At 45.6% G+C, this 24,510-nt stretch overlaps 1 protein-coding gene across 3 annotated transcripts in view; it reads left to right on the top strand.

Annotated features, from left to right (window-relative positions):
* The window catches only part of BRINP1 (BMP/retinoic acid inducible neural specific 1), a 90,225-nt gene that overhangs the window by 53,552 nt on the left and 12,163 nt on the right, over positions 1-24,510 (top strand). For all 3 annotated transcript variants that reach the window (XM_074608362.1, XM_074608363.1, XM_074608364.1), the window contains 4 exons: positions 8,495-8,685; positions 13,865-14,034; positions 15,355-15,460; positions 22,676-22,912. In XM_074608362.1, the coding sequence (XP_074464463.1) occupies positions 8,495-8,685; positions 13,865-14,034; positions 15,355-15,460; positions 22,676-22,912 (704 nt within the window). The remainder of the gene's footprint in view (positions 1-8,494; positions 8,686-13,864; positions 14,035-15,354; positions 15,461-22,675; positions 22,913-24,510) is intronic.

The following is a 24,510-nucleotide window of genomic DNA, read 5'->3' as shown; positions in this document are numbered from 1 at the left end:
CTTAGCTTCCCTTCCAACCTGTTACTGGCTAAGTCTAATTGGCTGATGTATGCCAGCAGCTGTCTGGAGAAGGATTACGTGTTGAGTAAAGGAGCATACAAGAAGAGAATTGGAAGAATTGTGGAGAAGAGAACCTAAAATTGTCCTCAATATCCCAGGTTTCCTCAAGACTATCTAAAATTCCTTCAGTGACTCGGATGTTTCCATCTGTTGCTTGAAAAGTGCTCTTCTTTGAAAGCATCTTCTTGAAAGCTTCTTGACTTCCCAGGATCTGCTTGAGCCTGAATTTGAGGTCAAACTCATAGAAACATAAATCTGGCAGACCATGCTATGAAAAATAATATTGTAATCATAACTGTAGAACTCAAAATGCCTGTTTTGTAGATGAGTTTCTCTAGGCTACCTCAGGTTTTCTGCTGGAGAGTTGGTCTGCCTGCATCTCTTGTGATTTTTATCGTAATTCATAGTGAAGGAATGGGTGTCTACATTGTCCGTTCCAGTGCTTGGAGCACAGGACCCTGCAGCCTATTAGAATAGCTTCCTCAGTAGCTTAATAAACCATGTCTGGTTTAGGTAACCTTTTAGGAAGAACACAGCAACAGAACAGAACACTTTCCTATTGTTGGTAATGTTTGTTAAGCTGCAGCAGTGCTAACAATGCTGGGAGCCCTTGTAGAGATGTCACTCCGGCTTCTAGCAGCTAGTATCAACCACTGTGTAAATTGTAGTGGCTTAGAAGAAGCGCCGTCAGCCCAATGCTGAAAACAGCTGAAATGGTGTTAACAGTAATGGGAACTACTTACGAGCAAGTCTGCAGGGTGGACAAGGCTTAAGTAGGCTGGCGTTGGAAAGGGTATCTCTAGTGCCCGAGGTGCACGCTGTTTGCAATGAAACCTGCACAAATAACTTTATGGGGAAAGTTGAGTGGAATAAATGTCCCACAAGCGGTTTGCAGCGTAACCGGATGGGCGTGATGAAAGGGAATTGTAGCAGCTGACTGGGGTGAGATGTGGGATCAGAGCAATAGATGACAGATGAAGGTTGCTGGTGAGTTTACTCTGTGTTGAAGAAGTTTAGAAGTTACTAATGTGATATCTGAGGATGCACAAACATGTAACCTGGAGGTCACCCCATTCAGCTGAGGTGGTAGTAACCTGCTCTGCCATGTTTGCTCGTGATTGTCTGATTGCAGTGGTAGCTGTGGTTAGATTTGAAGTCAGAGCTAGGAATCATAGCCGTGTCCTGGCCACGATCAAATTTAATAATAAGCAAACGTAGTAACAACCAAATTTAATGACCTGCCTTTTAACTTGTGCTTACCTATGCTGAATCAGTCTGCTTTGACTGTCTAGTAATGAATGCATTCCGGCTTCATCTTTTTTTCAAACAAATCGATCTTTTCAGCACCCAACAATTACATGTTGCCTCCTAAGAGACCCAAGTGTAGTCCCATCCTAAGAGAGAACACAAGACTCAGAGTCATGTCTGTCTGATTGGTTTTTAATTCAGTGCTGGAACAATCTGTTTACCAAGGCACTTTCAAGGTCACATGAAATCCACCTGACTTTGAAGTAATTTTCTTTCTTTTTGCTTCTTGCAAGCTTCATGTCATTCTGGACCTATTGTTTACCTCCCTCTCCTTCCACAAAGAAAGCCTCCAAGTTTTCAACCCTGTCACAATTTAATTTTTTTGAGAAAAATATCAGAGCGATGAAAACAAAACTCTATTTGTAATGGGGAAAATCCACCAGGCTGAAATGATTGCCCAGAAAAGGGGAAGTAGTTGAGGCCTCAGACACCTCAGCCAACACCAAGCACGTGGCCAAAGTACAGACCAAGGAAAAAGCAACAGAAGATTTTTCCATTGTCCTGTGGAGACAGGTGAAGGAGTAAGTAGTCCAACAGCGCTGCTTATTTCTGCCGTACGATTCTGTTGAATGATCCACACATACTGATGGTCTTCTCCTTGGGTTCAGTCCTATCCAGGTAGATGCCTCTATGGGAATAAAACTGCTGCAGGCAGCACACCATTTATCAATAGATCAATAGTCAATTTATGTATCTTATTCACCTGCCAGCTGTCACATGTCAGCCTGTCTGCTTGCCTGGTTGTTATGCAAAAGGCTGTCAGACTTTCAGTTTAAGCCATTTCTCTTTCATACTTCTCTGGAATTAGATTTTTGTGTATTTTCTTCCTCTCTTTCTTATGGCAGAGCTTCATCCTCTGCCTAATTTGGAACTAGTTTGAATCTATAGACTAGAGTTTTCTTAAATAGATTAGGGGGGATGAGTGCCAAACCCTCACAGGGAACTAATTCTTGTAGGTCCTTTGAAAAGCTCCGCTTTGAAGACTGACTTCTTCATGCTGGCCTAGATAGAGAAGAGACCAAGCTGCAGAGGAAACTGCTAAAGGAATATTGCGCTGCTCAGCCTGGGGCTGTCTGGCATTTTGAGGGCACAGACTAGAAATAAAACATCCCTGACCCCACCGTAATCACAGATAGCCTGTCCAGACTCGCATTAAGCCAGATCTGGCAGTAAAAGATAAGCATTATAGTGCTGTTGTCATGCTCGTGTCCTGCCCTCGTGGCATTGTTTGCAGAGTCAAGGGCACACAGCAACCTGGACGAGCTATCACCCTGAGGACTGAAGATAACTATTACTTTGTGCAGCCCGTGACTGGGACAATTAGGCTGAGAAAAGGAAAGACAAAAAAAAAAAAACCCTAAACCAACATCTCTGCTGTAGGAGCATCTGGGAGGATTCTGGAGGACTTTGGGCTGAGTTCCTGATGCTAATACAAAACTTGTTTTTTACCTAGGCAAGGCCTCAAATCTGCTGTTTCACTTCATACTCATTTTGGCAGCTAAAATCTAATGTCCCCTAATGTCTGCAGCATACATTAGGGGTGTCCAAAAATGTCTCTTAACGATTGTGAGGTGCTTGGATGAAAACAAGGGGCAGAGACGTGTCTAGGCAGATGCCGTTGTATAAACACCAAAATCCAAGAGAGCAAGAAGTCTCTAGGAGCTCTCTGTCCCTGACTGGGGATCCTACCGACACCAGAGTCGATAATGTGTGCAATATGCCAGGTAGAGGACATTAAGCAATGCTTGTGTCTTGCTGTTACCGAAGAGGGTGTTGCCTTTGGAAAAGCTCTGTCTGCTCATCACCTGTGGGAGCAGTTGGTGGCTTTTGAGCTGTGATCTATAAAACGGATAAAGAGCCGCTGAAGAAGAAGGAGCTGCTGCCCTCTCCTTGCCCAGTTGCCAGGGAGTGGTGGGGCTGGTCCTGTTTGCTGAGCGTGCCCTGCGAGCGGGATGCTCTAACTGCCCTGAAGGCAATATAGCCAGCAGCAGGAGGTGCTGGGATTCCAGTTAGCATGACAGTTAAAGCCTTTTTGTTCAGCGTCTTCCTGCTCTGCTTTTTTTTTTTTCTTTTCTTTTTTTCAAACAGACTCTGTCTTGATCGTTGTTTAAATGCATTTAATTTCTTTTTGGTTTCAAGCGCCAGCCCCCGAGGTCTGTGCTGAACTTGTTTCTTCACTCACATCCTTTGGTTGTCTTGGCCATTTGAAGATGGGGGATTTAATTTGCTCCGACGGCCTCTCTCTTTCAGACTTCTCTCCCTGGGTAGAGATCTCACGCCCTTGGATTCTCCTAGTCTCTCTGCTGGTGCAGTGGGGGGTCTGGGTGATGTACCCATTCCAGGCTTTTGACTTTTTCTCCCTCTTCAGCATTTTTTCCCCCCTTTTTTCTGTTTCCCTGGAGGGGTCATAGTGCTAATGAGCACTGAGACATCCCTAGCGGCTCCCTCTGCCTCTGACATGCCTGGCCTTGAGAGCAAGCTCATTAACGCAAACTCTGAAGGGCCAAGTATTTTCTCAGATATAGACGTATACAAATAAAATGTATCCCCTTTCTGTGACAGGGAGGAAGGCCTGAAATATGCCTCTCTGCCTCCCTGCGGTGGTACTTCATCCCTATGTTTCCTCTTGCCTCCCTTCCCCCTTTAGGCATTAGCACTTCCTACCCCTTCCAGCCATTAGAAGAGTGGGCTCTTCAGTGCTTTCACCAGGCATTAGGGAGCAGACTCCTCTCCGCTGACCTGGCAGGCATTTTCCTGGGTACGCTCCACATTAGCATGGGCTGTCTACGCTGGCGAGACATTAGAGCATAAACAAGTGCCTCTCCCGCGCTACTCAGACGTTAGGTCATAGTTTCTCCTTATCCCGTCTCTGCATCAGGGATACAGACTCTTCCTCCTCCTTGCTAAGAGGTTTATCATCATTCCGAAGCCCTTAAAAGCTTCCCCACCAGCAGAAGTTCAGGTCCTTGTTAGGGATTTCCCCCGAGGGTCAGAAGACTCTGCAATAATCCTTAACCTGTCATGGGGTGCCATCATAATCCTCGTCAAGTCTTTGCAACTTTTTCACCTGGAAAATAAGCAAGTAACAGTGCAATATTTCTCTTTTATGAAGTGCCTCGAGACCTGTAGAGGCCCCACCTGTGCTTTCCAGGCAGCGGCACTGGCACTGTGCTGTTACTGGTGGTTCTGAGGAGCGATGATCAGTGAAATGGCATCCAAGAAGGATTTCTGGGAGGAAAGATTTTGGTGTCCTTTTGCACACATCCATGAATGCAAGGCCTTGGTAGATCCTCCAAAGATTCAAGGATTCAGTGGTGACAAACAGGCAAGAGTATGCTTACTTAGCCCAGTGCCATGGATTCAGTTTTGGCTTCTGCAGAAAATGCAAGTAAGTCTAACACTGAAAACAAATTGAAAACCTGTTCTTAGAGGTGTTTTGTCACAGACTTCAGGAGTTACAGGCTGGATCATTCCCTAAGGCCGGAGCTATACTGTTCCCTGCAAATCTCTCTTTTTTTTTTTTTTTTTTTTTTTTAAATCACCTCAATAATTCTAAGTGATCTCACTAGCGCCTATCCATTAATATTAGGCCTATTTTCTAAAACTGTACCACAATCTTGGCCTTAGGTGTATCTTACAGCACAGAGTTCTGTAGGTTGCACGGAAGATTGCTAGCATTTAAGGGGTTGCTTTCAATGTAAAATATTCTGGAACAGCAGAAGCCAAGTTTAAAATGTATTTGTGGTCATTTATCAGCTTAACAATACTGTATCATTTGCTTGACCAGTCACAGCCAATCAACAGCACACAAAGAGAGAATACAGCCAAATACTACGCAAAACCTTAAAAAAAAGAAAAAAAGCTTGAAAAATGTCACTAAGTAAATTCAAATAATGCATAAATTAGAGGGAATTGCAACTGGCTCATGGATATTCTATGAGCAGAAGATAAACATCTATGTTAGTTGCATAAATTATTCATCATAACGTATTTGCTCAGCTTTTCTCATCAGCTATGAAAGCCACACATCCAAGCATTTGGAGAGTATAATAGAACTGGGCTTCCACATCGATGATATGCCCTGGGAGTAGGAAGCCCTGGGGAACGGGTAGCATGGGTGAGAACTGAGTGAAAAAAGTCTCCTTGGCTATGAAGTTTTAGATGTGGATTCTGCTTAGGTCTTGTCACCTGCATGATTGTAGCGATGGGATGAGGGACAGTGGTTTTAAACTAGAGCAGGGCAGGGTTAGATGAGACATTAGGAAGAAGTTCTTTACACTGAGGGTGGTGAGACACTGGCCCAGGTTGCCCAGAGAGGTGGTGGAGGCCCCATCCCTGGAGACATTCAAGGCCAGGCTGGATGAGGCTCTGAGCAACCTGATGTCCCTCCTTAAAGATGTCCCTGCTCACTGCAGGGGGTGGGACTAGATGGCCTTTGAAGGTCCCTTTCAACCCAACTGATTCTATGATTTGTGACTGGAACTGTCCTGTGGCAGCAAGCAAAGTTGAAGATATAGCAATGATTTCTTTTAAACTCCTCCTTTTGCCTCATGCCAGTGGTGTCACGAGATGATGTTGGACCTGATGTAAAAAAAAAAAATGAATCCACTTTCCCTTTGAACACTCTACCGAACTTTTGATTTCTGTTCCTACCTTCTCCCATCTTTATTGCCAACCACTTTCCAGCGTGTGGTCCTAATCGTAACTGTTTGCCCTGCCCATCTCCACACAGTGAATGGAGGCGCTCCCAGGGTGTGGGTGTTGATATGTCAATAGGGCCCTGCTTGAACAGTTGTGCATTTCGACCCCGTGGTCTTTGCTTTGGAACAGGTAACCTGACGGTAACAAAAGCGAACTTTCTGTACTTTGTTGGGGAACTTCAGGCATTCCCCTAGCCCTTTCTGAGGACACGCTGGCGCTGTAGGGCTCTAGTCCCTCCTGACTTTATTGATAATGGTTGCAGGAAACAGTAATCTGAGAGCAAAAGTGTACCTGAGTTTTACAGGAAGTAATAATTGTCTCTTTGGAGAGGAAGCACAGATGGCATTTTTCCTATGCTCGCTAGTTATGATCTTTATGATAGGAACATGAGAATCCCTATTTATTATAAACCTTTGCCTGTCTTTCAGCATCCAGGTCTGCATCTTCCCGTGTAGCGTAACTGCTGAAGGGACCGTTCCTTCTTCACACAAAGGGGATTTCTTTCTATAGCGAGGTTTGGCACTGCCACTCTAATCGAGAATGATTAGAGCAACCTCTCTCTGTACGTCAGAGAGAAGCTATTTGTCTTTACTTTTAAGGGCTTTTCTATCATTAAAATCAACTGTGGGACACCCAAACATATCTCTTCCACAGATACTAAACACTACACTTTTATGCTAGTCTGGGACAGAAGAAAAACAAAATCTATATTCTGTTCCATGCAGTGAATATATGGATATTGGTAATGTACTCGTTATCCAACCTTTGGAGTCAGTGGCCTGTTTTTTCCACTCCTGGTATTAAGATCCTGGTATACAGGTCTTTTGGGGTTGTGTTTAGGATTTATTTTTTTCTGCCTTTTGGCAGAGTTTTTTTTTTTTCTAAGAAAGACCTATATTTCTGGGGATTTTAAGGTTTGACACTAATGACTCTTAGGGTGTGTTAAGAGGGGTGTTTTGTTTTGACACTTTTACTTGGCCTGTGAAAGCCTGGGAGCTACAGAGGGGGCACTAGCTCAGGTGTAATGAGATATTTCGAAGTTAAAAGCTGGTACTTTGCTATTTTAATGAACGCAACTGCTGTTAGGCAGCCTGGGGTGTTGTGATGGGGTGCAATCAAAATAAATAAACGGATAATTGCATTAAATAAAAATAACCTAACACAGATGAAGCGGACCGGGTATAGAATCAACCTGGTTTGTGATCTTGGCTTTACAACTGACGTACAGCATCTCCTAAATCTGCCTGCACGTCAGGTTCTCTACCGGCAAAGTGGGATTGCTGGTGCTGGCTGACACACATTGATAGAAAGTGCCGTCTCGGTGCCAGGTATTGTCTTTCCTATTATTTAAATGAAATTTTGGTCTTAAACCTGAGTTAGAGGCATAAATGAATGAAAAGTGACAGAGAAACTTGTGACTTGATTAGCTGGGAGATAGCTTAAGATAGTGCAGGTGCGTCGTAGGAGAGTAGTTATAAATAATATTCTTTCTTTTTAGAAGGCCTCGCTCAATATTGTTTCAAAGGACATTGATAGGTTTCTCATATCTTAGGTGCTCAGCTGGTGATGTATTTCAGAGGCCTGATGTTTAGATCGCAGGTGTGCAGGGTTTTCTCTAGACATTTCCCTCTGCGTTGTTTCAAAATGGATACCCGCAGTCAAGCGCTGCTTTTGCAAACATTAGCTTTATTTTTTTCCCCGGTTGGTATCAGTTTAAAGGAAGGGATTTGAAAATCACTTTATAGTTTGGGTTTTTTTTTTTAAAAAAGAAAAAAAAAAGGAAAGAAAACAAACAGAACCTCCATTTTCATCCTGGCCTCTGCTTATATCTGAATCGATCCTTTTAGATGGCTTATCAAGCGTATTGTTTTTCAAAATGATCTTTTCTGTATTCCCCGGTGCTGAAAGATTAAGATGTTTGGAGATAGTGTGTTTCCTTCAGCCTTGCTTTGCAAAAGCAGTAGCCACAAGGAAGGCTTGTGGACACGGGGACATAGCAATGACCAGGCTGGTCTGCATCTATAGTCGGTCTGACTGACCAGCTCTTTTGCTGACAGAAACCAGAATTTCCTGCTTTATGGAGAAGTGTAAAATCCCAAAGCGTGAGAGGGTGAAAGGACTGGGCTGCTTTCTCCGTAGGGAAATGCAGCCCTCTGCCAGGCACCTCTGGAGACTCTGACACTGCCTCCTCGTCAGCCCAGACCCTGATCCTCAAAGTGTGTTGTTATTGTGCAGTAACGTCTCGCTTTTCCTCTTCTCCTCCCCCTCCCCTTCTGTCCAGCCTTGTGGCCTCACGTCTGCATCCATGTGGGGGTGTCCAACAGGATTGTCCCCTTCTCCATCCTCCTTCCCTGCCCTTGGTGGCTCTCCCTGCCCCTCCGGATTTCAAGCCTCACCCCTGTTGTGTTCCTGTGTTGTCGCATAGGGAGTTTGCCCGTTGGAAGGTGAGGAACACAGCCATCGAGCGGAGGGACCTGCTCCACAATCCACTGCCCCTGATGCCTGAGTTTCAGAGGAGCATCCGCCTCCTGGGCAGGAGACCCACCACGCAGCAGTTCATTGATACCATCATCAAAAAGTACGGCACCCACATCCTCATCTCTGCCACCCTGGGAGGTAGGTGGCAACCGGGGCTGTTTTTTTCTGCGGGTGGCAGTGGTGGGGTGGTGATGGCACCTCCAAACCTTGGCCACGTTGTGTTGGAGGCTGGCCGGTCGCGTAGAGCCAGGCTGCAGCTTGCCCCAGCTACAGCCCGTCTCGTCATCAGATGGTGTGAAAATCCCCAGAGTACGAATAGCCTTTGGAAATGAATTCACGGCGCAATGCGTGCGAGCTCGGCATCTGTGGTACCTGTGCTCCTCTGACAACCGCATGTGTCTACCCGTGTGCGTCAAGATAAACATGCTTCATTTAGCTGGGGAGCCTGTCTATCATTCCTGCGCCTCTGTCCTTAATTTGACAATAGAGTGTGTTGATCCCTCTTTTTTTTTTTTCAGAATGAAACCAAATGCAGGAGGAAAAAGACGTCCTCTCTTTCTGGAACTAGAGGAATTTTAAAGAGCTTCAGGGAAAGGGAGTTCAAGGAGTTAGAGCAGCAAAGAGGCGGCCAGAAAGGCCTGTGCTGAATGCTTAAGTGAAAGCAGTAACGTGGAGTAGGCTTTTGGAAAAAAAACAATAGTTAAGTAAAATTCAAAATGTACACGCAAGGACTGCAGAGAGGTTTGCGTGTGCAAGAAGAATATGTCAGTGATGGCATAAGACAGAGTATTGTAGGGCCATTAATCCATGTGCGTGCACTGCTGTTGGTGCTGCTTAAACAATTCAAGTACTCAGTATTGAAAACAGGAGCAGTGAAAATCAGCAGCTCCTCTTGATATCTGCTGCTGATCTTTTTTTTTTTTTTTTTTCCATCTCTGTACTCTTTCTACCCTTCGGGTGTGCATTTAAATACTTTTCTTTCAAGAACTGCTATCTGTAAGAGATTCTGCAGTGGTAAAGGGTCTTAATTTGAGTACAGAGTTTGTTGCTGTTGCTTCTTCTAATGTATCTGACCTCCAGCCTTGCCACATTGTGAAGTTTGTACTGAACTTTGAGGAATTTCTGGCCATCTGTCTGTTCCCAAAGCGTTCTGCAGACACTTGGATGAGACGTAGATGAGATTAGATGTGTGCATATGATTCATGCACAAATGAGGTGGTAGGTAAATTGGCGTGATTCCAGTGAAGTCAAATGGCCTCTCGTGTGGCAAATGTCCTTCAAAGAACCTCGGGCTGCGCTTCCAGTCCAGGCATTCAAACCGTCTGCTCCGTCCGCAAGAAATGTGAGAGAAAGCAGGTTTCCATGCACTGAAGAGTGCGAGCGACTGCCTGCATCAGGCCTTAATGAAACCTGTGTAAAGATACGCTCCTTTTTGTTGAAGAAATTGCTTTTCAGAACCATATTTTACAGAGCCTAAGCCAGCCAAGTAAGAATCCAGTAAAATGTTGAGAGGTTGTTTTTTTGTGGGTTTACTTTAAGTTCCATTGATAGGCTTTTTTTGCTTCTTGCTACTTAGATCTGTGGAAATTCAAAATAAGACCTTTGATGGCAAAATATGTTTTTAATTTTGCCTGGGTGAGGTTGTGAATTATTCACAGGGGCTTGTTTCTTCTCCTGATTTTTACAACGCAACAATTTTAAATATGCAGAGGCTCTTATAAGAAGAACTGGTGTTGGAGAGGAGTGCTAAATGCTCCATCAGCCCCGAGCATGGTGAGCAATGGTGGGGGAGAAAAGAAGGATTTATCTTGGCAATGGCAGTCCCCGAGAAAATGCCGATGAAGCTGAGCATGCATTATGCAAGTAGGACGCGCTCTGATCACAGTCTGTGGGCTAAACAAGACCACTGGGATGTAAAAGCACACATGTCCTGGCACCCTGGCTCTCCCGAGGCCTCGGGTCTCCTCAGAAAAGTTACAAGAATTCCGCTTTGCATTACAGCGGTTTGTGGACTTAGCCTGCTGTCTTATTAGGTTGCAAACAAGTGACAAACACACAGGAAATTGTTTTGCTTTTAAAGGCCAGCTGTCGCACGGACCCCGGGAGGCTGGGTGATGGATCGGGCCAGCCCACCTGAATGCAGCAGCTATTTTCACACCTGGCCACATGGGGAACAGCTCTGGTGCCTTTCAACCTACAGAGCAGCCGGGTCCCCCTGGAGCCTAATAAAAAAAAAAAAAACCAGCTCTGCTCCAGTTTAGTCCTGACAAAGGGATTGGCGAAGGGTCATTTTGAGGGCATCCACGCTGCGGGATGGAGCACACAGAGCTGAGAGCCAATTTGCAGGCAAAGCCCTGAAGGAAAGGCAACTTTGAACATAGCATCCGCTTAATAAACGAGAAATTAAGACTTAATAATGCAGCAAAAGTCTATTAACCTCTCTTGATCTAAGGGTTGCTTTCTCATGCGCACTCTCCGTGGGGATGCTGTGCTTTTCCAGGTCTGCACACATGTACACAGAACAGGTTTCCAGCAACACTATTTCTGCTCAGCATCCTTCGCTCCTAGGGACAGTATTTGTCCCTCGGGGGAAGTATCAAATATCTTGGGCTTTACTTTCCTGTTTTCTTCCTCTTCTTCCCAATGGAGAGGTCCAAACGCCTCAGGGAGGAAGAAATGACAGCTTTTGTGGGGAAATCACTGGTCCTTACTGCCCTTACAGCACAGGTTTCTGATGTCTGGGAGCTGCTCGTTGCCTCCTTCGTGTTGTCTGGGGACCAAAAGCTAATGGTGGATCTCCCGGTGATCTGAAACCAGTGTTATTGTCTGATGCAGTTCAGCCCACGCTTCCTGCTTGCTCTCTGTCCAAGGGATCTCCAGTTTCAGTGTTCCTCTACTAAAATGAACTGGTCTGGACTGAAAAAGTCCTGATTTTTGTGCCTTGGGTATTGAAAGAAGGCATGATATTCTTTTCCCAGAAAATAAGTGTTTTTTCCAGTTACTGGTGGAATTGAGGAAGAGTTGATAGTTGGATCCCACAGGTTGCTCTGAGAATTGTAGCTAAGGGAAGAACAATCCCAGGTCTTCTCTCTCCTTTCACAGCCTTGTGAAATGGAGGCAAAGCATCGCTTATGTCTGCGGCATCTCCGTGCAGATAAATACTGCCATTACATGAGAGATGCTAAACTTTTGGCTCAAAATACAAGTTTTTCAGGCCGATCCAGCCTATCTTCCTCCAAGCCTCTTGGCTAACTCCCATGCAGACGTCCTTTTGGTGGCAAACAAGTCACCTCATGAAAATTCACAAAGCCTGACCTTCCTTCAAACCCCCCTGTAAAACTTGCCTCAAAGCTGAAACCTGAAAATGCATTGACAGCAGCCAGGCATCTGGTGTGCGGTGACCGCTGTTTCTCGCACTAATCACAGTCATCTCGTTACCTTGTGCTTCGCCGGCTGTTTGCTGTATACAACTGTTGTGTCTCATCAGATACGTGGGGTTTAAATCCTCTGGGACAGGAACCATCTTTCTGCTGTTTGTGTGGATAGAGCCTGATGTGACAGAGCCTTGATCCCTGCCAAGGTCTCCTCATGCCGCTCAACGCATAATAATGTTAATGGTGATAAAGGAAATCAAAGCTGGTCACTTTCCAGGGAAGGAGTTTTTGTGAGAAGTAACAATGACGGTACTGTTAGCACTGCAACTTTGATCGTGGTCAACGGGTAGTATGTTATTTTTAACAAAATGTTAAAGAGAGAAAGTTTTACATGCCGAACTTCTCCACTTAGCTCCCATGAAGCCAATTAAAAGATTTCAACTGATCAATTCTTTTGATGAAAAGTATCTTCTTTCCACTACAACACTTCAGTTTTTCATCTGAAAGCCAAAAGCTCAATCGTCAACATACCAATCGCTTGAAACACTGAAATCTAATAAAAATATTTTGATTTTCGGCCAGAATATTTTTGTTTTGTTTTCAGGCATTTTGGCTTCCAGATAAAAGCTGGAAAATTTCCAGGGAAAGCAAGGGGGAGGGCTTACTGAGGTTTGTTTTCTTTTATGCATGTATGCAATAAAAGAAATTATTTGGACAAATCAAACGATGTCAGCTAATACAAATTTTAAACAAAAATAAGTGCTTGTTCTCACAAAAAAAAAAAAGGCAAAAATGCTGGAGAGCAAAATATTTCTTGGCGTAAAAAGTGGTGGTGCATTTTTCTGGACCATGCTATCATTGCTGGAGGCAATGTATTCATCAGAGGTTCATCTATCAAATCAGAACAAGTACTATTCTTCTCATTAAGAGAGCTATGTAGGAATGGCGCATTCCTAGGCGTCTCTTCTCTTCATTTATTAAAATCAGAATTTCAGATGTTAAGCATGCAGGAGAGTATTCTACCTTTTTACTCCTCCTGCAATGCCAGCCTTGTGTTCAGAAAGGAACTGGATTTTAAGCTGGTTCGTAGAGCACAAATTGAACTTTTTAGGTAAATATTAATTCTTAGTTTCATGTCCTTTTTGTATCTCTTTTGTTAGAGTCAGGTTTCTGCTAGTGCTAGGATGTTTGCTGCTACCGGGTTTTAACTGCTTCGCTCCCAGATTCTCTGTGATTACTGGCTCAAAATCACCTCTCGTCCTTTACCTTGCACAATATTTTCTGATGAAAGATTTTCCCTGAATGAGACTCTGGGGGGACGGGGGGGAAGGCAGAAAGGGTGGTTGGTTTAACTTCACTTTTGCATTCGCTTTTTCCTCTGATTGCTCTCCTTCACTCGCCCCCCTGCCCTTACTCATTCCCATGGTCACTGGAAGCTAAAGAGGTACAACTGGCATTTGTTTGTCCTCTGTACCCACCTATTTGCAGCTTAAATCGTCATTTGTTCCTTCTAGAAATCAAGTCAGGCACGACTGCATGAAAGTGGCAGCTTCTCTGTCAGGTATGCGTCGTTCCAGAGGTACTGCCCACGGAGAGAAAAGCATTCCTCAAGTGGGGCAAATGGTCTGAATCCTTTCCAACAGTTGTGGTAAAGCTATGCTGGCTAATAAATGTCCGAAATGTTATCTGCTCAATTCAGCGGAGCTGATCTACAAGTGCGGTGGAGCTGGCCCTTCTGGATGAATAGAGAAGGAGGGTCACGTACACTGCACTGGGATTCTGGCACCGGTGAGGAAGGGTGGGTTCATTTAAGAGTATTTTAGGTGTCGGACTTTTCTTTCCTTAGGTACGACATGTGACATCGTGTGTTCCTGTTAAGATGACCCTCTGTGGTAGCCTCCTGGGCCTTACTGAAATCTCCTTTTTTTTTTTTTCTGATGCAGGAGAGGAGGCCTTGACCATGTATATGGACAAAAGCCGCCTCGACAGAAAGTCAGGAAACGCTACCCAGAGCGTAGAAGCATTGCACCAGCTCGCTTCCTCCTACTTTGTAGACCGTGATGGCACCATGAGGAGACTCCATGAGATCCAGATCTCTACCGGAGCAATCAAGGTACTGTATCTTGCCTTGGGAAGAGAAAGAAGATTGCGTGTCCATACCAACGCCTTAGGGACTTGGGGCAGGACTTTGCCAGTCCAGGGCGATGTCTGTTTTCATCACAAGTTGTTTTGTTTCTGCACTGATTTCCCAGGGTAAATTGTTCTCTTGCAGACCTTACTGAAGAATTGATTTCCCCAGGGCCAGTGAAATCTGAAAAGAGGTGGGCATTCAGTGTGATGGCTAGGTCGGATAGGAGACTTCCCCAATGTGTGGCAGTGACCTCTGGAAGGGAGAGAGGGAACAGATAAATCCAGATCAGCAATGGAGTTTGGAAGGGGAAGGCAGGAAGGAGGTGGACAACCCCGTGCATCCCAGAAGTATTTGCCTCTTGTTGGGTGTAAGACTGTTAAACATCTCTCAGCTGAATTTACTACAAGAAAAGGTGAAAAACTCAGTGTGGCATCTGGAATGAAACAGGCTGAGAGGCAGCTTGGGGGTTGCAGCAGGAAGGAAGGGGAGCTGCTCAGAGCATACAAAATAGGGGAAAATGGCTCTGCAGACAAAGGCTGCCTTCTCTGAAAGCAATCATCATATACTGGGGAGGGATTTTATTGTTGCAGAGTTCACTCCAGGGAAGGCGATGTGGATGGAGTCGTCATTGTTAGCCATTTCTGAAAGGTTTCAGCTCTTGTTATTGTTCTGTGGTGTCTCATGGCTGAGTCTGTTCCCTTCTGGATGGGAAATCGAATTGAGATATTGAAACAGTGACAGCAGATAATCACCCTTTGTGAATTCAGGAAGGGCAGCTCTCCTCCATGGCTGGAAACCAACAGCAACAACCGCAGCAACAGCACTGCAGGTCATCTGTGCCTCCATCTATCCTCAGCACAAGGATGGCGTGCACATATGTTGTGGGAGCGCTAGGCACCATTGTGGGCTGGCAATCCATCTCTGTATCTTGCTTTCCAATAAGAGAAGCCAGGGAATAATTTCTCTACTGGCTTCTGATGTTCTCCAATGGAGATCCTCTATGAGAAACATCAATCTGCAGGACCTCATTGCCAAGCCCGAAATAACATGCAGTGCCATAAAGAAAGCAGATACGGTTCACTCTCTCTTTTTGGCTTGTGAGTGTGCCAAACATTAGCCGTGTCTGTCCAGTGTGGGGCATTTTTGCCCAATTAGGGAAGATGCGTTTTGGATTGCATCAGCTATTTTGGATTGCATCAGCTGGTGACAAGGGGTTATTATATTACAAAGTCTGAACGTGCCTGGGGAAGATGTGATGCTGCCATCGACGGCAACACTCTCTCTTTTCTACATCCTCCACAGGTAACAGAAACTCGGACTGGCCCCCTGGGCTGTAACAGCTACGACAATCTGGACTCTGTGAGTTCTGTCCTTCTGCAAAGCACTGAGAGCAAACTCCACCTGCAAGGTAGGGCACAGGAATGGGGGAGGTGGTAATAGAGGGAATGGAGGGGGGCGGGGATGAAATGAGAGAGGGGTGGCCTTTTTTCTAGCCTTTTACCCTCCTCTGTTTGCTGTGATTGCCTTCTTCGCTGTTAGTTCCCTGGAGCAGGACCGGTGGCTTCTGGTGGCTTCATATGATGCGCAGCAGAGCCAGGGCTTGACAGGGACCGAGCTAAAGGTGCAAGGCACTGCAGACTGGACACCAGTGAAGTGTCTGGGCGCACCCTACCATTGAATTTTGATGGCCTTCTGTGTATTATACATACACTGATATAAACGTGACCTTTTCCATTAATATTGAAGAGGCATTCTGTCCACGTCTCTCGGTCCCTCCCAAATTGCTGATATGCGTTAAGAGGTTTGCAGATCATCTTTTGGGACTCTCTAATGACCGTAATCTTTGGGAAAAGTCACAGAGGTTTTATTTGGATGCTGGAAGCCATGGCTTCAGTCCCAGATGGGGAACTAGTCCAGAAGTCAACAGATAGAGGTCATGACTGAATTAATAAATAAATACATGCTGGTTAGCAAGAAGTCAGCTTCAGTAGAAGGAGGAAATTCACTGGGTGTGTAATTTACTAAGGTTATTCCCAAGTTTTTGACAAAATAAGGAAATGTGGGATTTAATTGCTCATTTGCCCAGATGGTTTTATTTCTGGAATCCTTGTACTTGCACAAATTTTAATTTTTCAGATGAATGGGCTACGTTACATCTTCCGCTTTGAGTATAATTTGGCATGTGCTGTTTTAATCTTGGTTTCACGGAAACTGGGTTTCATTTACTGAGTCATGTTGTGGATATATTATTATTGTTATTATTTGCCTTTAAAAATAATAGGCAGGTTGTTTTCACTATTCCAGTGATTATCTAAGTCACTCAGTTCTGGTTCTTAACTAATTAACAATAAACAATTTGAGGCTTTTTATATATTGTGATGATGACTGCTGGTAATGAAAACCCAAGGATGACACATCAGATAACTAGGTAAAGAGCTAAATAAGCACACAGCTCAGTTTATAGGCGGACAAACTGGTAAGTAGGTAAATCAACAGATCTCTACTGGAGATCTGATCCTACAAGAGAAGAGAAAAAGCAAGATGCTTGGGAGGGGGAAGGAGGTGGAGGAAGAGGGAAAAATTAGGAAAGAGAGGGGATGTAAGGTGGACGGGGCTGTGACTTCTGATGGGAGCAGACATAGGACCTCAGGGATCAACCACACGTGGGTTTCATGGAGGTTCATGGCATAACCCAGTGCAGGGAGAAGCCAGACCCAAGCCAAGGGCGACAGTGAGGGAAGGGAGGAAGGTAAGAGCTCCTCCTAACAGAACAAAGTGACCTTTAAAGTTACACCTGAGTGTTTTCTGCCTAATCTGGAGTGTGGTTCTTGGGATAATTACCCAGGATCCTTCCTGTGCTCTGAGAGACCTCATTAGGAATTAGTCACAGGGCTGCAGGTAATGGATCGTGACCGAGTCTCCTCTGATCTGATTAGCAGCCGAGCATGAGCTGCTGACAGAAATCCATGTTACTACCTTCGTGTCACTCTGGCTCCGAGGCCGGCTCAATAAAAGAGCAGCATCTTTGTGACAGGGAGAATTTCTGTGTCTGAACTTGCTTGTTGCTGCCCAGCCCTGAGAGTCATGGTTTCAAAGACGTGCCCATAAGGAGATGCAATGGCTGGACCCAGAGCTTAAGCTACCTTCATGCCTGCATGTAGGTTTTGGGAAGGTCAGCCAGTCCGGAGATTTAGGGGAGGACCTGGATGCATGCACAGTGCTGGGTGTCCGTAGAAACACAGAATCGCCCAGGTTGGAAGGGACCCTTCAGATCATCCAGTCCAACCATCAACCTAACTCTGACAAAAACTGTCACTAAACCATATCTCTGAGCTCTGTGTCTGCCCGTCTGTTAAACACCTCCAGGGATGGTGATTCCACCACTGCCCTGGGCAGCCTGTTCCAATGCTTTAATAACCCTTTCAGTGTAAAAATTTTTCCTAAAATCCAATCTAAACCTCCCCTGGTGCAACTTGAGGCTGTTTCCTCTTGTCCCATCGCCTGTTCCTTGGGAGCAGAGACCGACCCCCCCTGGCTACCCCCTCCTTTCAGGGAGTTGCAGAGAGCGAGAAGGTCTCCCCTCAGCCTCCTCTTCTCCAGGCTGAACACCCCCAGCTCCCTCAGCCGCTCCTCGCAAGGCTTGTGCTCCAGACCCCTCACCAGCTCCCGTTGCCTTTCTCTGGACGTGCTCCAGCCCCTCAATGTCTTCTGTGGTGAGAAAAGCATCACTAACCAGTATCCCTGTGGACCCAGCGTGTGTATCTGTGTCAGACGCCTGCACTGGGGTACCTGTACAGGTACATTTATAACAGCAGCTCAGAAGGTTTCCCTTTTTCCTTGCACGACCTGGGGGCAGGTTCCCTGTCCTGTGCCTGGGGAGGGCTGTGTGGTGATGCAGCCTCCCCTCATGGGACTGGGGAGATCCTGTTGTGGGCCAGGATCTCATGGGTGACCGCACTTATTTGTATTTCATATCCTCCTGTCCCTTCCACCAGCACAAAACCATCCCTTTCCCTGCCTCCGTCTCCAGCGCGTCTAATGCTTGAGCTGCCTGGAAAAGGAGTAAACCAGAGGACGAGAGGGGAAGATGCTAACAGCTCTACAGCAGTCTAGTGGGCAATGGGAATTTGTGTTCCCTGGAAAAGTGTCCTAGGCTGTAATTGGAAAATTTGAGTGGAAAACCCCAACATTTTGAAAAGTTTCGGGAAATTAAAATTCCAGAGACATATCCTCTTGGGCAGTGTGACAGTATATGTCAATATTGCAACATGGCACTATTTCAATAAGGTAAAATCCTTCTGTGCTATTCTAAACATTGTGACATTAAACAGGAAATATTGCATAGTAGGTAGTTTGTTACCTCAAATATGGCAATAGAATATTCACATTTACATTACAATTAATATTAAAGCCTCTGCCGAGATGGGCAGAGCAGTAATGACAGCACAGAACATTTCAGCTTTCCAGTGAAACAAAATGAGGAAGTACAAAATATGCATTTAGACCTTTCCCTGTAAGAAGTGCTTTTGGAGTCAACATGCTCTCACAAAATGCTTCAATGAAACTGCATTTTCAACAGAGAACTCTTCTGCGGAAAATGTTTCAAATAGCTCTAATTTAGAGCTGGGGAAATTTACCTCTTTTAATGCGGGAAGCCTTTTATATACGGTCCAAATCCAAACATCTCTCTCTAATAGTTTTTCTAGGTGAATTAAGGACATGTTCCCATGTCAGACTCTTCATATTCTGCCTGTAGTTATCTAAGACAAACTTACACCGAATCTATGCTGCTCTTCATTTTTAAAGAGGAGCTTTATGCTTTACGGAGTGGCAGAATTCCTCCTTCTGATCAATAAGGTACCTCCAAAACTAAGATATTCTCCCTAGTGCTTGTCACCAGCAAACTTACCTCCTGCATGTATTATCCGCTTCTGAGGCTGCTGTGGAGGATGAACCCATTCCTTGCTCTACCCTGCCTTGGATTGAGTTGTTCACCCCATGAAAATTATCCAATATCTCGGTTTTTAAGAGCAGGTTGCCCCCTTGCTTGGCTGCTGACATGAGGTTGCTTTATCAGTAGACAACACTGAAAGATCAATTTTTTTTTAATTTTTTTTTTTTATGATGTTTGCAGTATTCAAAGAAAATTCTTAGACAACAAAAGAGCATCTTGGGATGTTTTGTGAAGGTCACGGCTGGCAGCAGGGCTTTCCCAGCCAGCGCGGCCGGCTGCAAGCTGCTCTGTGGGGCCGGTGTGCTCTTACGGTCCTTGGGACTGCAACTTTCCTGCTTTAAAGGTGGCAACCGAAACGCCCAGAACAGCTGCCCCAACCAGAATGGCCTTCTTACAATTTCGTGCTTATAAAGCTTACCTTAAAAATGATTGATCCCACCTGTGCTTTACTGACAGCTGTAATGGATTCAATTTCAGCAATATTTAGTGACTGGGCATGATACAGAACTACTATATGATTGATGGAGGAGGGTACCAGGACTGAGTGAGATGCTACTGGCCCAGTACTTGGTGGGATCTGGTCACCAGGATGCTCAATACAAAACCAAAAATATCGATATCAATCTGCCCGTGTCTGGGTATGATGATAAACGTGTGGGTGTTTATATGTATGTATGCCAAAGTACAGATGTGAAAGCCGGCATGGTTGTATTTCAGTAACCCTAAAACAGATTTCTTCCACGAGGAAGTCACATGTAATCCCTACAGCGTGTCTGCAGTTTTAAAGTTAGGGCTTTGCATTTGGTGTACGCACACTCGTGTTTCAATGAGTAGCTGGATTTGAGTGTCACTTCTTCTTAGTCTAAGCACTTACTTGAGTATGTGCTGCTTGTTAAATGCTGCAATTAACTGCTTGGATTCCAGCAGAACCGCTTACCTGACTGCAGTTAAGTATTTATAAAAGTGTTTTGTTGAATTGGTGCTAAGTGTACAGGGGATCTGATTACCTCCTAAACATGAGATTATTTCTTACAAGAGAAGGTTATCCTGTAAATGTTTTTAGAAACCATGAGTTTTACAGACAAAAAGCAAACGTGCACATGAGGCAGTCTGTAGTGCAGGACGGGACCGGGTTAAGTGTTGGGGATGGCAGGGTATTCCTGTTTCTGCATGTGCTGAGGTACACAATGGATGTTCCTTGTGATCAGAAGTGTTTTCCCTGAAACTTTAGTTGCCTTTTTAACCCCTCTCCCCTCCAGAAAAAAGTCTCCAAAGCCAGTATCTGGGACCAGACAGCGTGTCGGTGCTGTTATCCAAGTTAAAATTCAAAGAGAAAATATGGTGAGCTGAAGAGCCTGCAGGTATTTGGGCCTCATATTCAAAGGTTGGAGGAGCAACCAGGGCAGGCTGCTCCTCCGCGAAGCAGAGAGTGGAAAGATTTATTCATGGGACTTGGACCATGAATAAACAGGGTCAGTGCACATCAAGAAGTCCAGCCCGCTTCTCCTGTGTGCTCACAAGCTCAGTGAGTACAGCAGCCTTCAGGCTCTCCAAGCCCGTTTTGGGGATCTCAGTCCTGCAGTAACGCTGCACTTTCTTTCCATCCTGAAGGAAAGTCTTGGAGTCTGGCAGGTGGGACCATCCCTAATGTCAGTGTGAAGGCCTGAAAAGGGACCATTCCTCTGTGATAGTTGTTTCAGATAAATCCCTACAAGAGACTGAACTTCGGTCCTTCCTGAAGACAACAGGAGGAAAGCTGAGCTTCTTATCAAGAAACATCTCAGGAAAGACCAAAGGGACCTCAAAATGCTGATCCTCATCAGAGTAGTTTTGAGCTGTTCCAGGGATGCTGTAGACTGTGTTCAGCTCCTTGCACGTTCCCTGCCTTCCCCACAGCAGCACTGCAGAAAAGGCAGCAGGATCTGTGCAGGCATAGTGCCTCCAAACGCTGGGCTTGAAATCCTGCCTTGCGCAAGGGTCACAAGCATCTTTTCCAGCTGAAGGTTGCTCTGCGTTCATCCTGCCTGGAGGCTGCCCCTGCTCTCGCTCGGCTGTGAATTAGGGCAGACGAGGGGGCAGCTCGCTGCCACCGGGCATGGTGCTCTCAGACTGTGCCCTGGCAATGGCAGGAGGGGAGAGGAGACAGAGGCCCCCGTGCCTTCAACACCCTCCTCATCGCCCCCAGACTTGGTCTTCCAGAGGGACCTTGTCAAGGCTGGAGGTGTCTCTGTGGAACCAAAAGCAAAAGGGTAATGGGGGTCCCTGGGGCACTGCCTGCCGCTTTTCTCTTGCCTGAGGTGAACATGACCCATGGCGGAGATGGGCCTGAACTCCTGAAAGGAGTCACAGCCCTTCCTGCCCTTCCTGCACGCTCCCATCCTCTGAATTATTGTCTTATTTTCATTCCACTCCAATGAGCTGTCAGCCGCGGATACAGTAATTCAGCACAATAGAAACACAAACAGATGGGTAATTGACCCGCGCGCCTTCATTACACTGGAGTTCAGCGCTGCTGTTCAAGCCATAAACTCCTTTATCTGCCGCTCCGAAATCCCTGGGCCGTTTATGAGCAAAGCGAGCGGGCCGGGCTTCCCGCGACAGCCTGGCTCAGAGTTACTGTCCTCTCTGCCTCCCGCGCCGCTGATGCTGACCCAGTCTGACAAGCAGGACTCGCCAGGTAGAAGAAAACAGCTGTGAATCCTCAGGGACATCAGTAGGGAGCCCGGAGACAGGTTCCACCCAGGACAGGATGGAAAAACATGTACACTGTACACAGGGCAAATGCTAACTGTTGGGATGTCCTCTGGTACCCGAGCAAGCGTACACCAACGCTAATGCCTGCGCCGAAGGATGGGTACACAAACGCCTGCTACGGAGAAAGAGACACGGGGCTAGATCTCTCAGCTAATGTAAATCTTCAGAGCACCACTGAAATCATTGGCACTAAATCCATTTGCACTTTTATAGGATTTGGCAAGTAGCCTTCCTAGCAGGGAGCGAGCTGAAAAGACTCAGGTACCCAGCTCCTGTATTTATACTGTGGGAACTGGGCACTTAACTCTGCAAGGCTCTTTTATAAATTCTTCCTCGCGTTATTTTCCTTTCTTCTGTTTTCTTTCCTCTCTTCTTTTCTCTTGCAGTGTGTGGTTTCCTTGCTTCTGTGGCACCAAACCTATTTATTTTCTCTCAAAACAGCTCAGAACAGGTTAATGCTCATCACCTCTGAACTAGCACTTTGTTGCAGAGTATCAAAAAACCCCCAAACAACCCAATAACCCCCAAATCAAAACCTCACACCTGGGAATAAGGGAGGCTTTGGTTTCAGGTGCTGTCTGCTGTATTGGGATCCAGGTCTGGGATGAAGGGGATGCACTGGGTGTTGGGAAGGGGGATTAACTTGTCACCCTTCTCTCATAGAGCAGATGCTCTCAGGTAACTCGCCACTTGCACTGGAGGCATGAAATTTATACCCCACCTTCCTGACTCATGACAGCTCCGAGAGAAATCTCCCAGCAGCTCTTAATTCCTCAGCATCACTTTCCCAAGCTGTTAATGAAACAGGTTTTGAAAAGAAGAAGAGATACCTGAAATTACTTCTTTTCTTTTTTTTTTTTTTTTTTTTTTTTCCTCCTCCCCCCGCTACATCCCTGTCTCTTGTTTCCCCGCCAGGTCTCCAGATCATCTTCCCTCAGTATTTACAAGAGAAGTTTGTCCAGTCTGCCTTGAGTTACATCATGTGCAATGGGGAGGGGGAGTACATCTGCCGGAACAGCCAGTGCGGCTGCCAGTGTGCCGAGGAGTTCCCGCAGTGCAACTGCCCCATCACCGACATCCAGATCATGGAGTACACACTAGCGAACATGGCCAAGACCTGGACAGAAGCCTATAAAGATCTGGAGAATTCAGGTAACTGAGCAAAACGTATTTTCCGATTGATTTATTTCAAACAAAATGTGTCAGATTATACCAGTTAAGAATCCTTTCTTCCCTGAATATAACGTTCCAGTTTGGATTAAACAATAGAGGGTATTGAATCCAAAAATGTGATCTTAGTCTTAAGGGAGTGCCTTTTTTTCTCTATGTACATACAGACAAAAGCATACACCACACGTAATTCTGTGTATAAGGGAATATTTTCCATGGAAGAGTTTGTTTGATTAAAAATCTGATTTTTCATACTAAACCAGCTCAGAAGCTGTCTTTAATAGTTCTACAGAGAAACTTCCACAATATGAATGATGCAGAAATTGCTTTTCAGATTTGCATGAATGATTTATTCTGCTTTGGTGAAAGGCAATTCACAGAGAGAGAGCCCAGGCCAGATGACACCTCATTTGAGATAGAGAGGAGGAGGGAAAATGACTTTTCTCCTACAGTGCCGATGTCTGCTGGTGTGAATATTTCTCTTCTCCCTTCACTTTCTCCCAGTGTGACGCTGGAGGTGCCAGCAGAGTTTGTTCCACACTGATGCTGGTAACACCCATAGTAGGTGTGCAACATCACTCTCAAGGGCTTGAGGTAGGAAAGAGAGCAATATTATCAGTGCAATTACATCCTTGCCTTTAGGAAGTGGTCTGCCTACCCTGCAGCCCCACGGGCACGAAGCAGAACTTAAGCAAGAACTCATCCCTGCGCTGCCTCTCCTCTCTTAGTGTTAGCCAGTTGCTTTCCAACACGTTTTCTTTAATGATTATTGTCATAACTGTCCAGGTCTCCATGTTAGGAAAGAAAAACATGAGGAAAGGACCGTCTAGCTTCATTCAAGGCACTGAAGAATTCTTCTTCAGAAGTCTTCCCAGCATCAATTCTTTTCTTCATGTTGAAGATCCCCTTAATGATTGAAACGAAGCAGCCTACGATGTTTCCTCAATGGGCTGTTGAGGACTGCTGCTTGCTTCAGTATGTGGACCCTGCTGGTGTGTCTCCTGTTGCACAGGTTCTTATGTCCAACTCACCCTGTCAACTTGGTGCTCAGCTGAGCGAGGTCAGATGGTAGTTAATGGCCCAAGGCTGATGACCACCTTGATGAGAACCCCCCCATATACTGTGGGGAGCCACAAGGCTGGGGCAGTTCCAGAAGCAGGTCAGTAGCTGAAAAGGTCAGTGGCTTTCTGGAAGTTTCTATAGATTCATGGATGAGGTGGGCACACCGGGGCAAACCTGAAACATGGGTTTCAGAGGCTTCTGCTAGCTCAGCACTACTCAAACTAGGATTACTGGCAGGGCCTGCCGGCACACCTCTGCCGCTAGTTAAGTGTTACTAGTTGCTAGTTCTGGCAGAGGATCTTCACACAAGATGCTCAAGAGCCACATGTTGGCCACCACTCATCAAACCCCCGTACATTCCCAGGGGATCTAACCCAGGCACTTAGAAGGTGAGAGCCCTGTGGAGAGAGAAGAATTACAGTCCCACAGTGATTGTTTTACTGTTACTGTTCTGTACTTGTTGCGCTTGATCTAAGCAAAGACTGTGGTAGATAATTATATTCAGTCTCCCTTCCCTT

Source organism: Larus michahellis, chromosome 15 (assembly GCF_964199755.1).
Source record: "Larus michahellis chromosome 15, bLarMic1.1, whole genome shotgun sequence".
Lineage (NCBI taxonomy): Eukaryota > Metazoa > Chordata > Aves > Charadriiformes > Laridae > Larus > Larus michahellis.
The sequence above is the reverse complement of the archived record's forward strand: the minus strand, read 5'-3'. Positions and strand labels throughout refer to the sequence as shown.